Source organism: Palaemon carinicauda, chromosome 44 (assembly GCF_036898095.1).
Source record: "Palaemon carinicauda isolate YSFRI2023 chromosome 44, ASM3689809v2, whole genome shotgun sequence".
Taxonomy (NCBI): Eukaryota; Metazoa; Arthropoda; class Malacostraca; order Decapoda; family Palaemonidae; genus Palaemon; species Palaemon carinicauda.
This window is the reverse complement of record NC_090768.1, coordinates 34,528,021-34,543,365: the sequence shown is the minus strand read 5'-3', so window position 1 is coordinate 34,543,365 and position 15,345 is coordinate 34,528,021. Positions and strand designations below refer to the sequence as shown.

At 45.9% G+C, this 15,345-nt stretch overlaps 2 protein-coding genes across 4 annotated transcripts in view; one reads left to right on the top strand and one right to left on the bottom strand.

Moving 5' to 3' along the window:
* Positions 1-15,345, bottom strand: part of LOC137634457 (dual oxidase-like) — a 182,919-nt gene that overhangs the window by 69,970 nt on the left and 97,604 nt on the right. For all 3 annotated transcript variants that reach the window (XM_068366859.1, XM_068366860.1, XM_068366861.1), the window contains exons 21-22: positions 1,470-1,645; positions 413-838 (exon numbers count right to left, since the gene is read on the bottom strand). In XM_068366859.1, the coding sequence (XP_068222960.1) occupies positions 413-838; positions 1,470-1,645 (602 nt within the window). The remainder of the gene's footprint in view (positions 1-412; positions 839-1,469; positions 1,646-15,345) is intronic.
* Positions 1,850-5,291, top strand: LOC137634458 (uncharacterized). Its single transcript, XM_068366862.1, has 2 exons — positions 1,850-2,625; positions 2,735-5,291. The coding sequence occupies exons 1-2, from the start codon at positions 2,416-2,418 to the stop codon at positions 4,730-4,732; spliced, it is 2,208 nt and encodes a 735-aa protein (XP_068222963.1). The 5' UTR covers positions 1,850-2,415; the 3' UTR covers positions 4,733-5,291.

Genomic DNA, 15,345 nt, shown 5'->3' with positions numbered 1-15,345 from the left:
TGAATAGTGGATTTCACGCGCCTTTGCTTTATACACGACACCCAAAAGGTGCTCGCGCGAGGGTTGTAACCTCAGCATTCCATGCTTTTATCTTTCTCTGGTATAATTGGAAGGTTTTATCAGAAAAGATATACAAGAAGGACTTTTCACCGGGCGCCACAGGTCGACCCAGAAATCAATTTTATAAGCTATCCCTGTAACTTATATAAATTTCGATTTTTTATATAAGTGTTTCAGTGCTATAAATATCATAAAAAGAACTGATATAACTGAACAGCATATATGTTTTCATAAATTACAGGCATTATTGAACTTACGTTAATGAAAATAAAAGCTAAAGAAAAGAATCTTCCTAAAAATTTGCTTCTTTCAAGATGAAGTTAAATTACTAAATAAAACATACAGTACTTACAAATAGTAATATGCTCTTTCCATGAAGACCAAAATCATAACCAATGTATAGAGAAATTGCCAAAAATAGTACTGCTCTTTGCTACGGAGTTGGTTGGAGAAACCTTGAAACTTCTCAATTATTGGGTTAAGTGAAGCATTTTCTTCCTTTTCCTGTTGAGCAAAATCCTTACTACTAAGACTTTTTTTTATGGATTTTCTGACTGGAGACTGGGATTCGCACAGGCTGAAGGTTGATGGCTTATTTACCAATTTTCCTCTTTCAAAGTTGATCCAAATATTTTCAAAGACACGACTGTCCTGACCAAAAACATCCTTGAATTGTTCAAAGTTTATTGACTGACCATTACCAAGACCAATAGTGCTTAGAACATTCTTAATCACATGTTCAAAATCTTCCCTACTCCTCTCGCTACACAGAGTGGACCTGGAATAAAAATTGTAATTATCAACTGAATACCTAAATATAAAAATGACCATCTACCACTATTGCAGTCATCAATATGTTTAAATTCTATCATCATGCAATGGTGAGATACATATATAAATATATATATATATATATATATATATATATATATATATATATATATATATATATATATATATATATATATTTATATATATATATATACCTAAATTCAGGAGGGGGAGACACAGACAAACCCTTGCTTCTAAAAAAATTAGGATGTTAGTAATGTGGGAAACTGCAAAATTTTGTAGAAACACTTAACAGATACTGACTTGGCAAGGCAAACAGCAAATCTGTTTATCGACAATGATTATGCCATTTATAAAAAAAAGGAAAAAGGAGTATTCTCTAGATAAGTAATTCAGCTAGTAATAATGAACGTCATTCAAGAGAGAAAACTTCCGATATTTTACCAAAAGTTCTAATGGAGAGAGATTCTCCCTCCAAGCAGAAACAATGAATCTTCTTTTAACTTAATTTGATTTTAGACCGATAATTTAAATTTACATTCGACAACTAAGGAAAAAAGTTAACGTAATCAATAGAATTTTGCATAAGATTGTACCCTTCCATAAGAAAAACTTACTCAAGAATACGTGTAAAGTCTTCTGAAGAGATGGAACCAGTCTGAGATACATCACAAAGATTGAAGAGGAGCTCTGCTTTTTCACTTCGGGTTCCCTTAGCAAACACAACCATCACATCCCAAAACTCTTTGACTGTTATGAAGCCATCATTATTCTTGTCCATAATCCGGAACATCTAAAAATATGGGACAATTTCTAAAGCAAAATTCTTTACAAAGATTTAGAATTTGTGTACATAATCATTTCTCAAACTTTGTTTGCAAAATAAATAACATAGGAGCTTTTGTTTTGATTACCTGACAAAAGAATAAAAATGTTATTTTTATAATAAAATAAATTTCTGGGGCGGCCTGTGATGGCCGGTGAGTCATTAATTGGGGTCGTTTTATACCGACACCCTTAGCTCCGCCTTGAGTTATGCTTAGCTCCGCCTTGAGTTATGCTTAGCTCCGCCTTGAGTTATGCTCCGCTATAATGGATACTCATTGGGTGAGAACTAGTTATCGTTCCGGAGCAGATTTTTGGAGTGCAACGGTGAAATCCGGCACTCGGACTCCGGCTGAAGCCTTTTACACACGAACCTTTGTCATGTTTGATCACAATTACACCGCTAAGGCCCCCGTTTTCATCGTATCTCCGGCTTCACTGGAGATAACTCATTCATTGAGGATAATGTTATCGTACCGGAGACGGTCACGATATCACGATGACGGGCCTTTGCTACCGGACCTCCGGTAAAAACAGAGATCAAGCAGGAGTCCAGAACCGGAGTTAACAGTGTGATACCGATGAAGTTTAGAGATTCATGCTACGTGGTTACTGGTTTCTATTATAATTTCTTATTTTATTAAGGTGTTAGCTACTACCATACTCACACATTAATTAAGATTTAAGTGTTTCTGATTCATAAGTCAATGACAAGAATCTCAAGGAACATCCAGACTTATGTCTTCTTTCTTTTTACAGAAAGTCCGCTGCACTGCCAGGGGCTGCTCCGCTGCCTTTACTGATCCCATGGGCCATGATCTATGCCGGGCCCATGCCCATTGCGCCATATCCTTCTCTCGGGAACCGGGACAAGCCCCCTATACGATATGGTTTCCGGAGGCATGCATGCTCTGCTATGAGCTGTCAGCCCTACTCCTGAGCGAGGAGGTAAGTTGGTTCTAGTGTCCCTGTTAATATCCTTTGCGAAGAATTAATTGCTCTTTATATATTGACTTCAGTTTTGGCTTCATCATTAATTCCCTCTCTCCTCTTTCAGGCTGATGATGAATCTCTCAGGGAGGCGAGAGCTACTCTCCGGCCTTGGGTGTCAGGGTTTGGGAGGAATGCGCCTGCTGGCGCACCCTATCTCCTTGATGGAGACATGGCTTCTCGCCTATTCCCAGGCTCTACTACTGCAGCAGTTCCACCGGAGACAGCGGCCCCGTTAATTGAAGTGGTTAGAGCAACCATTCTAACTGAGGAAGAGGTTTTAGTGACGGAGGCCGAGCCCTACCTAGGTCTGGACGAGGAACCCATGGATGAGCAGGTAGGTGGTGTTGAGTTGGTGGACCCCCTTTCACCCCACACTCCTTCCTCTACTACTTCCTTTCACGGCTTTGATAAACCTACGGCTTCTCCTCGAGGTCCCTCCGTTCCTGTACGACCCAAGGTGAAGCCACTACGTACCTTTAAGCCTTCAGTTTTGCCATTATCAGTGTCACCGGTTCCGGGACCCTCAAAGGATCCTGATGTTCATATTGCTATACCTAAAACCGTGACTCCTAAGAAGTCAAAGTCTACTAAGTCCAGGGCTTCGTTAGAGGATCAGGCTCGGGAGCCCCCTTTATCCGCCGCCATGGTCAGAGATATTGTGAAAGAACAGATACAACAATATCTTCAACAGTCTAGGGCAGACCGAGGAGCTATGACGGAGCTCAAAGATATGGTGGCAAGTCTCATCCGTTCCGGAACTCAGATGCCCCCTCCTTCAGCCCCGGACGCATCGAAGTTACCTCCCTTCGAGAAAAACAACCCTTGGAGGTTTGCCTTACATGCTCCATATATTGATGGTGCCATAACTCTAGAGGGCATAGGCACCCGTCCTCTAGAGGACTTAGAATTTTACCCTCCGGGACTAGAATTCCCATTCAACGGCTTCGTCCGATTGAAAGAACATGCCTTGGTTAGGTTAGACAAGGTACCGAAGGAAACGGTAATATTCCCTAAAGAGCAGGCCCAAGCTTTCTGGGCCAGGACGTTGTCAGACTGGGGTTGCACTAATTCCAAGCTCACCCCACACAAAGGAGCCTACACCATATTTACAGCTTCTCCAGGTATTACCTTGCCTATTACAGATAAAGTGGCAGCTCTTACTTTTCAGGCTATCAAAGAAGGTTCTGCCATGCCGGCTCTTAAAGAGACCGATCCCACCTCCATGCTCATTCCGAGTACCGTTACTATCTGGGATGATGCCCCCGCTACTTTCACAGTAGGGAAGTTAGACCCAGACTGTGCCTCTACTCTGTTCTCTGAGAAGCTTCCTAAATTACCAGATATTCTTCTCAAGACTGAGTTTGAGGCACGGAATAGGTTGGCTAGGTCTCTCCACTCCATTACCTCCGTGGAGTCCCTAACCTCACTTTATCCGACCGAGACCATGTTCCGGGTATTCACAAAGAACCTGTCTCTGTCCTTCCAAATCGACTTACACGAGTTTTGTTCGGCTCGGGTTAGTTGCAGGAAGCACGTTCTTTCTGAGGCCACGATCAGGCATGAACCGAATAGGCTGATAGCTTCCCCCTGCTGGGGTAAGAACCTTTTTCCTCAGGAGGAGGTGAACAAGGTACTACAAGACGCTGCGAGAGCAAATCAAAATTTGCAAGTGAGGTGGGGCCTCACTGCCAAAAAGAGGGTTGAAGGTCAAAAACAAACCTTCTTCAGGAAGAAACAGAGGTTTGCCCCTTACAAGACGAGCCGAGGTCACTACCAACAATCGCCGATTGCCCACTCGTCTTCACAGTCTCCCACTGCTTCGTCTCCTCTACAGCCGAAACACCCTCAACAGGTGGTCTACCTCACTGCTCCCCCAGGTACCCAACCCAACCCCGTTTGGATGCCCTCACCCGCATACAACCCTAGCTACGGACCCTCAGGTCCCTTTCGTGGACACCAGAGAGGTAGCTACAGGGCTAGAGGACAGTTCCGTCAACGAGGCGGACCTAGGACAAGGGGTTCTCGAGGAGGGAAAGAACCTAGATTCACTCCCTCGCAATGATATAGTTCTGGTAGGGGGGAGACTTTACCACTTTCGAGACCGTTGGACCTTCAGTCCGTGGGCTCACAGCATAGTCTCCAAAGGCTTGGGGTGGAAATGGTCACAAGGTTCTCCTCCTCCACCAGTGACCTCCTTCCAGAGACCCACAACCATTCTGAGAGAGTACACCACCGAGTTACTACAGAAAAAAGCAATCAAACGGGTTCGATCGCTGAAGTTCCAAGGCCGCCTGTTCACAGTTCCGAAGAAAGGCTCGTCGGCATTGAGAGTGGTCCTGGACTTGTCAAAGCTAAATTCTTACATCCTCTGCGACAAGTTCCGGATGTTGACCATCTCTCAGGTACGTACCCTGCTTCCCCGTGGGGCCGTCACCACCTCTATCGATCTTACCGACGCCTATTATCACGTACCAATAGCTCGAAACTTCTCTCCTTACCTAGGTTTCCGTCTAGGCAGGAAAGCCTTTGCATTCAAAGTCATGCCCTTCGGCCTCAACATTGCACCCAGGATATTCACGAAACTGGGAGAGACAGTGCTAGAACAACTCAGGAACCAAGGGATTCAGATCGTTGCTTATCTGGACGGTTGGCTTATTGGGCTCGGTCAGCCCTGGAGTGCAACAGAGCTACGAAGAAAGTACTTCGTTTTCTTGCCAACCTGGGATTTCGGGTCAATCTCCAAAAACCCCGCCTACTTCCATCAGACCGCTTCGAATGGTTAGGCATACAGTGGGACCTTGCACGGCACAAGCTGGTTCTACCTCCCAAAAAGGTAAGAGAAATAGCTTCCAAGGTCAAGGATTTTCTAAAACACAGACAGGTGTCCAGAAGAGCCTTAGAAAGAATCCTCGGCCTTCTTCAATTCGCTTCAGTAACAGATCGCCTATTGAAAGCCAAACTCAAAGACATCAATCGAGTTTGGAGAAAGAGAGCCACAGTACCTTTAAGAGACAAGGTCTCGAAAATCCCCTCTGTCTTGAAAATGAGATTACAGCCATGGTCCGAACCGAAGAACCTTTCCAAATCGGTTCCTCTTCAATTCCCACCCCCACAAGTGACAATTCATACAGACGCGTCTCTGAGTGGATGGGGGGGTTACTACGAATGTCAGATGTTTCAGGGCTCTTGGTCACCCGCCATGAAACACTTCCACATCAATGTTCTCGAAGCCATGGCAGTGTTCTTGACCCTGAAGAGGCTCTCTCCTCCGAGGTCGACCCACATCAGAGTAATGTCAGACAGCACAGCCGTAGTACACTGCATCAACAGAGGAGGATCCAAGTCGCCCAACCTGAATCAGATCCTGGTCGCTATCTTCACCTTGGCAGCAGAAAAGAACTGGTTCCTGTCAGCAACCCACCTAGCGGGAGTCCAGAATGTGATAGCGGACTCACTATCCAGGACGAAACCACTGGAATCAGAATGGTCTCTGGACATAATTTCATTCCGGTGGATACTCAGGCTGGTTCCGGGCCTTCAGGTAGATCTATTCGCAACTCAGATGAATCACAAACTTCCTTGTTATGTGACACCAAACATGGACCCTCAGGCTTATGCCATAGACGCATTAACCCTGGATTGGAACCATTGGAGGAAGATTTACCTATTTCCACCAGTGAATCTTCTAATGAAAGTATTGCACAAACTACGCTCCTTCCGGGGGACAGTGGCCTTAGTAGCACCTCACTGGCCAAAGAGCAGTTGGTTTCCTCTCCTCCTCGAGCTGAAACTCCGACCCTTCCGGATTCCATTCCCCAAACTAACCCAAGTAATTCAAACACAGACTGTGTCAGATTCCTCAAGGATAGCCAAAACCCTAACTTTGTGGACTTCATGAAGTTTGCAGCTCATAAAGACGCAAACATTGACCCGGAAAACGTTCTCTTCATCGAAGCGGACAAAAGGGACTCGACAATTCGTCAATATGATTCGGCTGTTAAGAAATTAGCAGGTTTCCTAAAGAATTCAGACCACACTCGTATGACTCCGAATTTAGCCATCTCGTTCTTTAGGTTCTTATTTGACAAGGGCTTGGCAGCTAGCACTATAACTACCATCAAGTCAGCTTTGAAGAAGATATTCCTGGTTGGGTTTAACATTAACCTAGCTGATTCCTATTTCTCATCTATTCCAAAAGCATGTGCTAGGCTTCGGCCGTTGGATCGGCCGCAAAAAGTCTCTTGGTCTCTGAACAATGTCCTCAAACTCGCGTCGGACACTGACAACGAGTCCTGCTCTTATATCACTCTGCTTAGGAAGACGTTATTTCTATCAGCTATGGCCTCAGGTGCTAGAATCTCAGAACTAGCAGCGCTCTCACGTAACCCGGAAAACATAGATTTCCTCCCTACAGGCGAAGTACTGCTTACCCCAGACAGAGCTTTCCTAGCTAAAAATGAGGACCCGCAAAATAGGTGGTCCCTTTGGAAGATCATCTCTCTTCCCCAGGATCCTTCGCTGTGTCCAGTCACTACTCTCAGGACCTTTTTAGCTAGATCTGCCACCCGCTCGTCTGGCCCCTTATTTATCAGGGAACAAGGTGGTACTTTGACCATTCAAGGTATCAGACAACAAATCCTCTACTTCATTAAACATGCTAACCCGGAATCATTTCCCCATGCTCATGATATACGGTCAATAGCTACCTCTATCAATTACTTCCAGAACATGGACTTTGATGACCTTAAAAAATACACGGGTTGGAAATCTCCTATGGTTTTCAAACGCCACTATCTAAAGAACTTACAGGCCCTTAAATACCCTACGGTTGCAGCGGGGAGTCTTATCTCCCCCCATTAATCTCTGATTATTTCTTTATTCCATCTCTTCTCTCCTCCCTCCTGACCACCTCTCACACCACGTCGCCACTCTCCTGGGTGGTTCGTTAGCCCTAAGTTATTTTGCCATGTTTAATTGTTATGATTTAACTGTTATTGTAATTACCATTCCTGTAAAGTTTAGATATGCTTAGACATGTAAGGTTGATACCTTTCACGACGGGACACTCAGGTGATCCCTGGTCCTCATATTATTTTAGCATTACATCCCCTATGCCTATGGCTAGTTTATGATTTATGTTTACTTACAGTATTATATTATTGCCTTACATGGTGTTTGTTTTCTCCTTATTATGTTATTAATTTATTGGGCTTGGAAGGCATTCTCTGGTACATTCTCACCGGCCGTCACAGGCCGCCCCAGAAAAGGGATTTTGACGAAGGAAAAATCTATTTCTGGGAAGAGGCCTGTGACGCCCGGTGAAACCCTTCCCGGTTATCTGATACGGACCCCACCCCTCTTTTTTCCTTGCCAAGCCATATGTTCTTGCAGAAGGATGTCCTAGAGGGCGCGCGTGGTAGGTGTCGTTGGGGAGTTCAACCATGTTATCTAGGGCCTGTCACGGCCCTCCCCATTGATGAAGGGATTATCTAAATGGAAGACAACCTGTGAATAGTGGTTTACACACGCCTTTGTTTAATACACGACACCTACAAGGTGTTCGCGCGAGGGTTGTAACCTCTGCATTCCATGCTTTTATCTTTCTCTAGTATATTTGGAAGATTTATATTAGGAAAGGTATAAGGAAGGACCTTTCTCGTTTACATTATTATGAGCTAAGGATTTTTTATTTCATTTTAGCAGTTATCAAAATAACAAACATAAAATAAATAAGTACCTGGTAAGGAAGTCGACTTGAACAATTACTCTGCCTTTTTAAGTACGTCTTCCTTACGGAGCCTCGCGATCCTCTTAGGATGCTGAGCGACCCCTAGGAGCTGAAGTATCAAGGGTTGCAACCCATACTACAGGACCTCATCAAAACCTCTAATCTAGGCGCTTCTCAAGAAAAGAATTTGACCACCCGCCAAATCAACCAGGATGCGAAAGGCTTCTTAGCCTTCCGGACAACCCCAAAACAACAATAAAAACATTTCAAGAGAAAGATTAAAAAGGTTATGGAATTAGGGGAATGTAGTGGTTGAGCCCTCACCCACTACTGCACTCGCTGCTACGAATGGTCCCAGGGTGTAGCAGTTCTCGTAAAGAGACTGGACATCTTTAAGATAAAAAGACGCGAACACTGACTTGCTTTTCCAATAGGTTGCGTCCATTATACTTCGCAGAGATCTATTTTGTTTAAAGGCCACTGAAGTTGCGACAGCTCTAACTTCATGTGTCCTTACCTTCAGCAAAGCTTGGTCTTCCTCACTCAGATGGGAATGAGCTTCTCGTATTAACAGTCTGATAAAAAAGGATAAGGCATTCTTTGACATAGGCAAAGATGGTTTCTTAACAGAACACCATAAAGCTTCTGACTGTCCTCGTAAAGGTTTAGTTCGTTTTAAATAGAACTTAAGAGCTCTAACAGGGCATAAGACTCTTTCTAGTTCATTTCCAACCATATTTGATAGGCTTGGAATATCGAACGATTTCGGCCAAGGACGAGGCAAAGATGGTTTCTTAACAGAACACCATAAAGCTTCTGACTGTCCTCGTAAAGGTTTAGTTCGTTTTAAATAGAACTTAAGAGCTCTAACAGGGCATAAGACTCTTTCTAGTTCATTTCCAACCATATTTGATAGGCTTGGAATATCGAACGATTTCGGCCAAGGACGAGAAGGTAGCTCGTTTTTGGCTAGAAAACCAAGTTGTAAAGAACATGTAGCCGTTTCAGATGAAAATCCGATGTTCCTGCTGAAGGCGTGAATCTCACTGACTCTTTTAGCTGTGGCTAAGCAAACCAGGAAAAGAGTCTTTAAAGTGAGATCTTTAAAGGAGGCTGATTGTAGTGGCTCGAACCTTTCTGACATGAGGAATCTTAGTACCACGTCTAAATTCCAACCAGGTGTAGCCAAACGACGCTCCTTCGTGGTCTCAAAAGACTTAAGGAGGTCCTGTAGATCTTTGTTGTTGGAAAGATCTAAGCCTCTGTGACGGAAGACTGATGCCAACATGCTTCTGTAACCCTTGATAGTGGGAGCTGAAAGAGATCTTTCTTTCCTCAGGTATAAAAGGAAGTCAGCTATTTGAGTTACAGAGGTACTGGTCGAGGATACTGATACTGACTTGCACCAGTTTCGGAAGACTTCCCACTTCGACTGGTAGACTCTAAGAGTGGATGTCCTCCTTGCTCTAGCAATCGCCCTGGCTGCCTCCTTCGAAAAGCCTCTAGCTCTCGAGAGTCTTTCGATAGTCTGAAGGCAGTCAGACGAAGAGCGTGGAGGCCTTGGTGTACCTTCTTTACGTGTGGCTGACGTAGAAGGTCCACCCTTAGAGGAAGAGTTCTGGGAACGTCCACTAGCCATCGAAGTACCTCGGTGAACCATTCTCTCGCGGGCCAGAGGGGAGCAACTAACGTCAACCTTGTCCCTTCGTGAGAGGCGAACTTCTGCAGTACCTTGTTGACAATCTTGAACGGGGGGAATGCATATAGGTCTAGATGTGACCAATCCAGTAGAAAGGCATCTATATGAACTGCTGCTGGGTCCGGGATTGGTGAGCAATATATTGGGAGCCTCTTGGTCATCGAGGTTGCGAAGAGATCTATGGTAGGCTGGCCCCATGTGGCCCACAGTCTCTTGCACACATCCTTGTGTAGGGTCCATTCTGTTGGAATGATTTGTCCCTTCCGACTGAGGCAATCTGCCATGACATTCAAGTTGCCTTGGATGAACCTCGTTACTAGAGAAATGTTTAGATCTTTTGACCAGGTGAGGAGGTCCCTTGCGATCTCGTACAACGTCATAGAGTGGGTCCCTCCTTGCTTGGAGATGTACGCCAAAGCCGTGGTGTTGTCCGAGTTCACCTCCACCACTTTGCCTTGAAGGAGAGACTTGAAGCTTTTCAAGGCCAGATGAACTGCCAGTAGCTCCTTGCAGTTGATATGCAATGTTCTTTGACTCGAGTTCCAAGTTCCCGAGCATTTCCGACCGTCTAATGTCGCGCCCCAGCCCGTGTCCGATGCGTCCGAGAAGAGAACGTGGTTGGGAGTCTGAACAGCCAGGGGCAGACCCTCTCTGAGGCTGATACTGTCCTTCCACCAAGTCAGGGAAGACTTCATCTTCTCGGAAATGGGGATCGAGACCGCTTCTAGCGTCTTGTCCTTTTTCCAGTAAACAGCTAGGTGATATTGAAGAGGACGGAGGTGTAGTCTTTCTAACGATACGAACTGTTCCAGGGATGATAGTGTCCCTATCAGACTCATCCACTGCCTGACTGAACATCGTTCCTTCTTCAGCATGTTCTGGATGCATAACTGGGCTTGACTTGTTCTGGGGGCCGACGGAAAAGCCCGAAAAGCTTGACTGTGAATCTCCATCCCTAAATACACAATAGTTTGGGATGGGACCAGTTGAGACTTTTCCATATTGACCAGGAGACCCAATTCCTTGGTCAGATCTAGAGTCCACTTTAGATCCTTCAGACAGCGACGACTGGAAGAAGCTCTTAGAAGCCAGTCGTCCAAATAGAGGGAGGCTCTGATGTCCGCTAAATGAAGGAATTTGGCTATATTCCTCATCAGCCTCGTAAACACAAGAGGAGCTGTGCTTAGGCCAAAGCACAGGGCTTGAAACTGGTAGACAACCTTTTCGTAAACGAATCTCAGAAAAGGTTGGGAGTCTGGGTGGATGGGGACGTGAAAGTATGTGTCCCTTAGGTCTAAAGAGACCATCCAGTCTTCCTTTCTGACCGCTGCTAGAACGGACTTTGTGGTCTCCATGGCGAACGTCTGCTTTGTGACAAAGACATTCAGCGCACTGACGTCTAGCACCGGCCTCCACCCTCCTGTCTTCTTTACCACTAAGAAGAGACGGTTGTAGAAGCCCGGGGTTTGATGGTCCAGGACTTTGACTACCGCTCCCTTTTCTAGCAAGAGAGACACTTCCTGTTTCAATGCTCGTCTCTTGTCTTCCTCTCTGTACCTGGGAGAGAGATCGATGGGAGACGTTGCTAGAGGGGGTTTTCGTACAAACGGGATCTTGTAACCCTCTCTGAGCAACTTCACAGATTGTGCATCTGCGCCTCTCTTCTCCCAGGTCTGCCAGAAGTTCTTGAGTCTGGCTCCCACTGCTGTCTGAAGAAGGTGGCAGTCAGACTCTGCCTTTAAAGGACTTGGTTCCTTTCTTCTTCCCACGTCTCCCTTCGGCACGAGCACCTCCTCTGCTGGAGGCTCTGCCACGAAAGGGCGGAATAAATCTGGACGCTGGAGTGTCCATCCTGGGTCTTGACAAGGTAGGCAAAGGGGTGGCTTTGCGGGCAGAGGACGCAACCAGGTCATGGGTGTCCTTCTGAATCAAAGAAGCAGCAATCTCCTTAATCAAGTCCTCTGGAAAAAGGCACTTAGAGAGAGGAGCAAACAGAAGTTCTGATCTTTGACACGGTGTCACTCCAGCTGACAGGAAAGAGCAAAGGTTCTCACGCTTCTTGAGGACCCCGGATACGAACGAAGCAGCAAGCTCACTAGATCCGTCACGTATGGCCTTGTCCATGCAGGACATGATGAGCAAGGAAGATTCCTTGTCAGAAGGGGAGATCTTCCTGCTCAACGCTCCCAGACACCAGTCCAAAAAGTTGAAGACCTCGAAGGCTCTAAATACTCCTTTCAACAGATGGTCTAGGTCCGAAGGTGACCAGCATATCTTAGAGCGTCTCATGGCTAGCCTGCGGGGAGAGTCTACAAGACTTGAGAAGTCGCCCTGGGCAGAGGCAGGAACTCCCAAGCCGAGAACTTCTCCCGTGGCATACCAGACGCTCGATCTGGAAGAGAGTTTAGCAGGGGGAAACGTAAAGGCTGTCTTCCCTAGACTCTTTTTGGACTGCATCCAATCTCCTAAAACTCGTAAAGCTCTCTTGGACGAGCGTGCGAGGACGAGTTTCGTAAAGGCGGGCGAGGATGACTGCGTACCTAAAGCAAACTCTGACGGAGGAGAGCGTGGAGCCACAGACACAAACTGGTCTGGATACATCTCTTTGAACAGAGCAAGAACTTTTCTAAAGTCCAAAGAGGGTTGCGTGGTCTTGGGCTCGTCAAGGTCCGAATGTGGTTCATCAACGTGTGCCGCATCGTCATCATCAGAGAATTGAGGAGGAAGCGGCAAAGGAGTAGGTATCAGCTGGTCAGCTGAGTCCGGTCGCACGGGTGCACGCGTGACTGAACCGGACGCAACGTCATGGAACTGTTGCCCAGTCTGTGAGCTGGCAACAACCATAGCAGCGCGGGGACGCACAGCGTCTACTCCAGACTGTCTAGTCTGATGTGGGCGAGCAGAGGCAACCACACTGGGTTGCGGAGGTTGACGCACCGCGTCAAAACAAAACAACTTTGACGGTTGTTGTACCTCGCGAACGTCAACGGAAGGTTCCGTGCGTCGCTGAACGTCAACATGCGGCTGGCAGGGTACACTGGAACGCATGTGTGGCGGGACTCTCTCAGCTGGAGTGCGCAAGAAGGTCGCCTCAGCGTCCACAGGACGCACAACCGTGGTTGGTTGTAGGCAAGAGGTTGGTGCAGCAGCAACCTTCTCCGCATGAAAGTCCTGCATCAGAGACGTTAACTGATACTGCATGGTCTGCAGCAAAGACCACTTAGGGTCTACAGGAGCAGGTGCGGCGACCGACGGTGTGACTGCCTGAGGCGGTACCGCTTTGCCTCTCTTAGGAGGCGAGCAGTCATCGGAAGACTGCAGCGAGTCCGAACTGACCCAGTGGCTACAACTGGGCCGTTGGACTTGCGCGGAAGGGACCGACTTGCGCTTAAGAGGTCGTGAGACCTTGGTCCATGGTTTCTTACGAGAAACCTCTTCCGCAGACGAGGAATAAATGGGCTCTCTCGTCTCTGTGTGGGTGGGGCGATCTTGGGTAGATACGCCCGAAACCACGGAGGGAACGTCTGTTCGCTGATTAAAGCCTCTCGAACCCTTTGGTCGTACGACATTGCTTCTCCCCTGGACTTGGGAGCTTGCAAGAGGTCCCGGACTAGGAGGACGACAGGCACGAACAGACGAACCCTCAAGCGCAACACTATCCACAACACTATCACTCACTTTATCACTTCCCACTGCACTCTTACACTTCAGCTCCTTGACGTCCGCCATGAGCTGGTTACGGTCACTAGCCAAAGACTCGACTCTCTCACCCAGAGCTTGGATGGCACGCATCATATCTGCCATCGAAGGTTCCTGAGTGCCAGAAGGGGGATTAGGAGCAACCACTACAGGGGAAGGAATAGGTTGTGGGGCATGAGGAGAGGAAAAATCAACGGAACGAGATGAACTTCTCCTGACTCTATCTCTCTCTAGCCTACGTGTATATTTCTGGAATTCGATAAAATCGAATTCCGAAAGCCCAACGCATTCCTCACATCGATCTTCCAATTGACAGGTTTTATCCCGACAATTGGAACAAACGGTGTGAGGATCGATAGAGGCCTTCGGAAGACGCCTTGAACAGTCCCTAGCATTACACTTCCTGAATTTAGGGACTTGAGAAAGGTCAGCCATTTTGAATTGGACAAAGGGGAATTCAAAAACTATCCAAAGTCATCAACAAATAATCCGATATCAAAAAAAGAATGCAAGGATTTATTGAAGAGAAAGCCTGCACAGCGAAAGCTCAAAACTAGAAACGTGTACTTCACCAAATAGTTGTGAAAACCAATCCAGTTAGCAACAGCGAATTAGTAGGTCTTGCCGGTGGCACGACAGAGAGAAAATTGAGTTCTTTGTTTACAATGAGTACTGAGTACCTGCACGACAGATGGCGCTGTTGAAGTACACCCCCTACCTGCATAGCGATCGCTGGCGGATTTTTAACGTAGAGTTTTCTGTCGAGCAGCAGAGCTGCAGCTTATATAATCACCGGCTAAGTTAAATATTGAAAAATTACTCTAAAATGGCAGATTACTGTACTTTTATTGTAAAAGTCTTTAAATGAATAAACGATTATACCATTTGTTTCTAGAAAAATTTCTTTGATAATAAAATTGAATACTGTACCCAAGGTCAAATAATAATAGGGAACAGTACAAAAGGCTAGAAATTACTATTGGTGATTTCTATGCTGTACCATGTACAGAATAAAATAAGTACCAGAGTTTTAAAATTTTTCAAAGTCTGCATGAAGTATAATCCTGATGAATAATCTTCAAAACATTCTCTTAAGGTTAAAAGTGTCAGGTTTCAGTTACATTTTCATCAGAATAAATGCTCCCTAGAACGTCAGCTGGCCAAGCCCAACCCCTCACTGTGGTGCCCAAACACAGCAATGACCTAACCAGTAAACAGCTTACTCCCATGGTCCCGGGCGGGGATCGATCTGCGGCTATGTGAATGCTTGGCAAACACGTTACCACTGTACTAGCCAGGATTAATGTTGTATGGCTATATATTACAATGATATTTTATGAAAATCATGTGCTATTCATTCCTCAGATGAAAAGTTTCATCAAAATAAAAATAATTGCTGTAATCATCAGAAAATTCCTTAGTTCCCAATGGTAGAGACAGTGGTGTATAAAGCACTCTCGCCATCTTGATTTCTTATTATATTCTTTGGCGCAGCACTGGTCACCTATGCCTTTATCAGAAGTCTATTCCACAAGGTTAATAACATGCA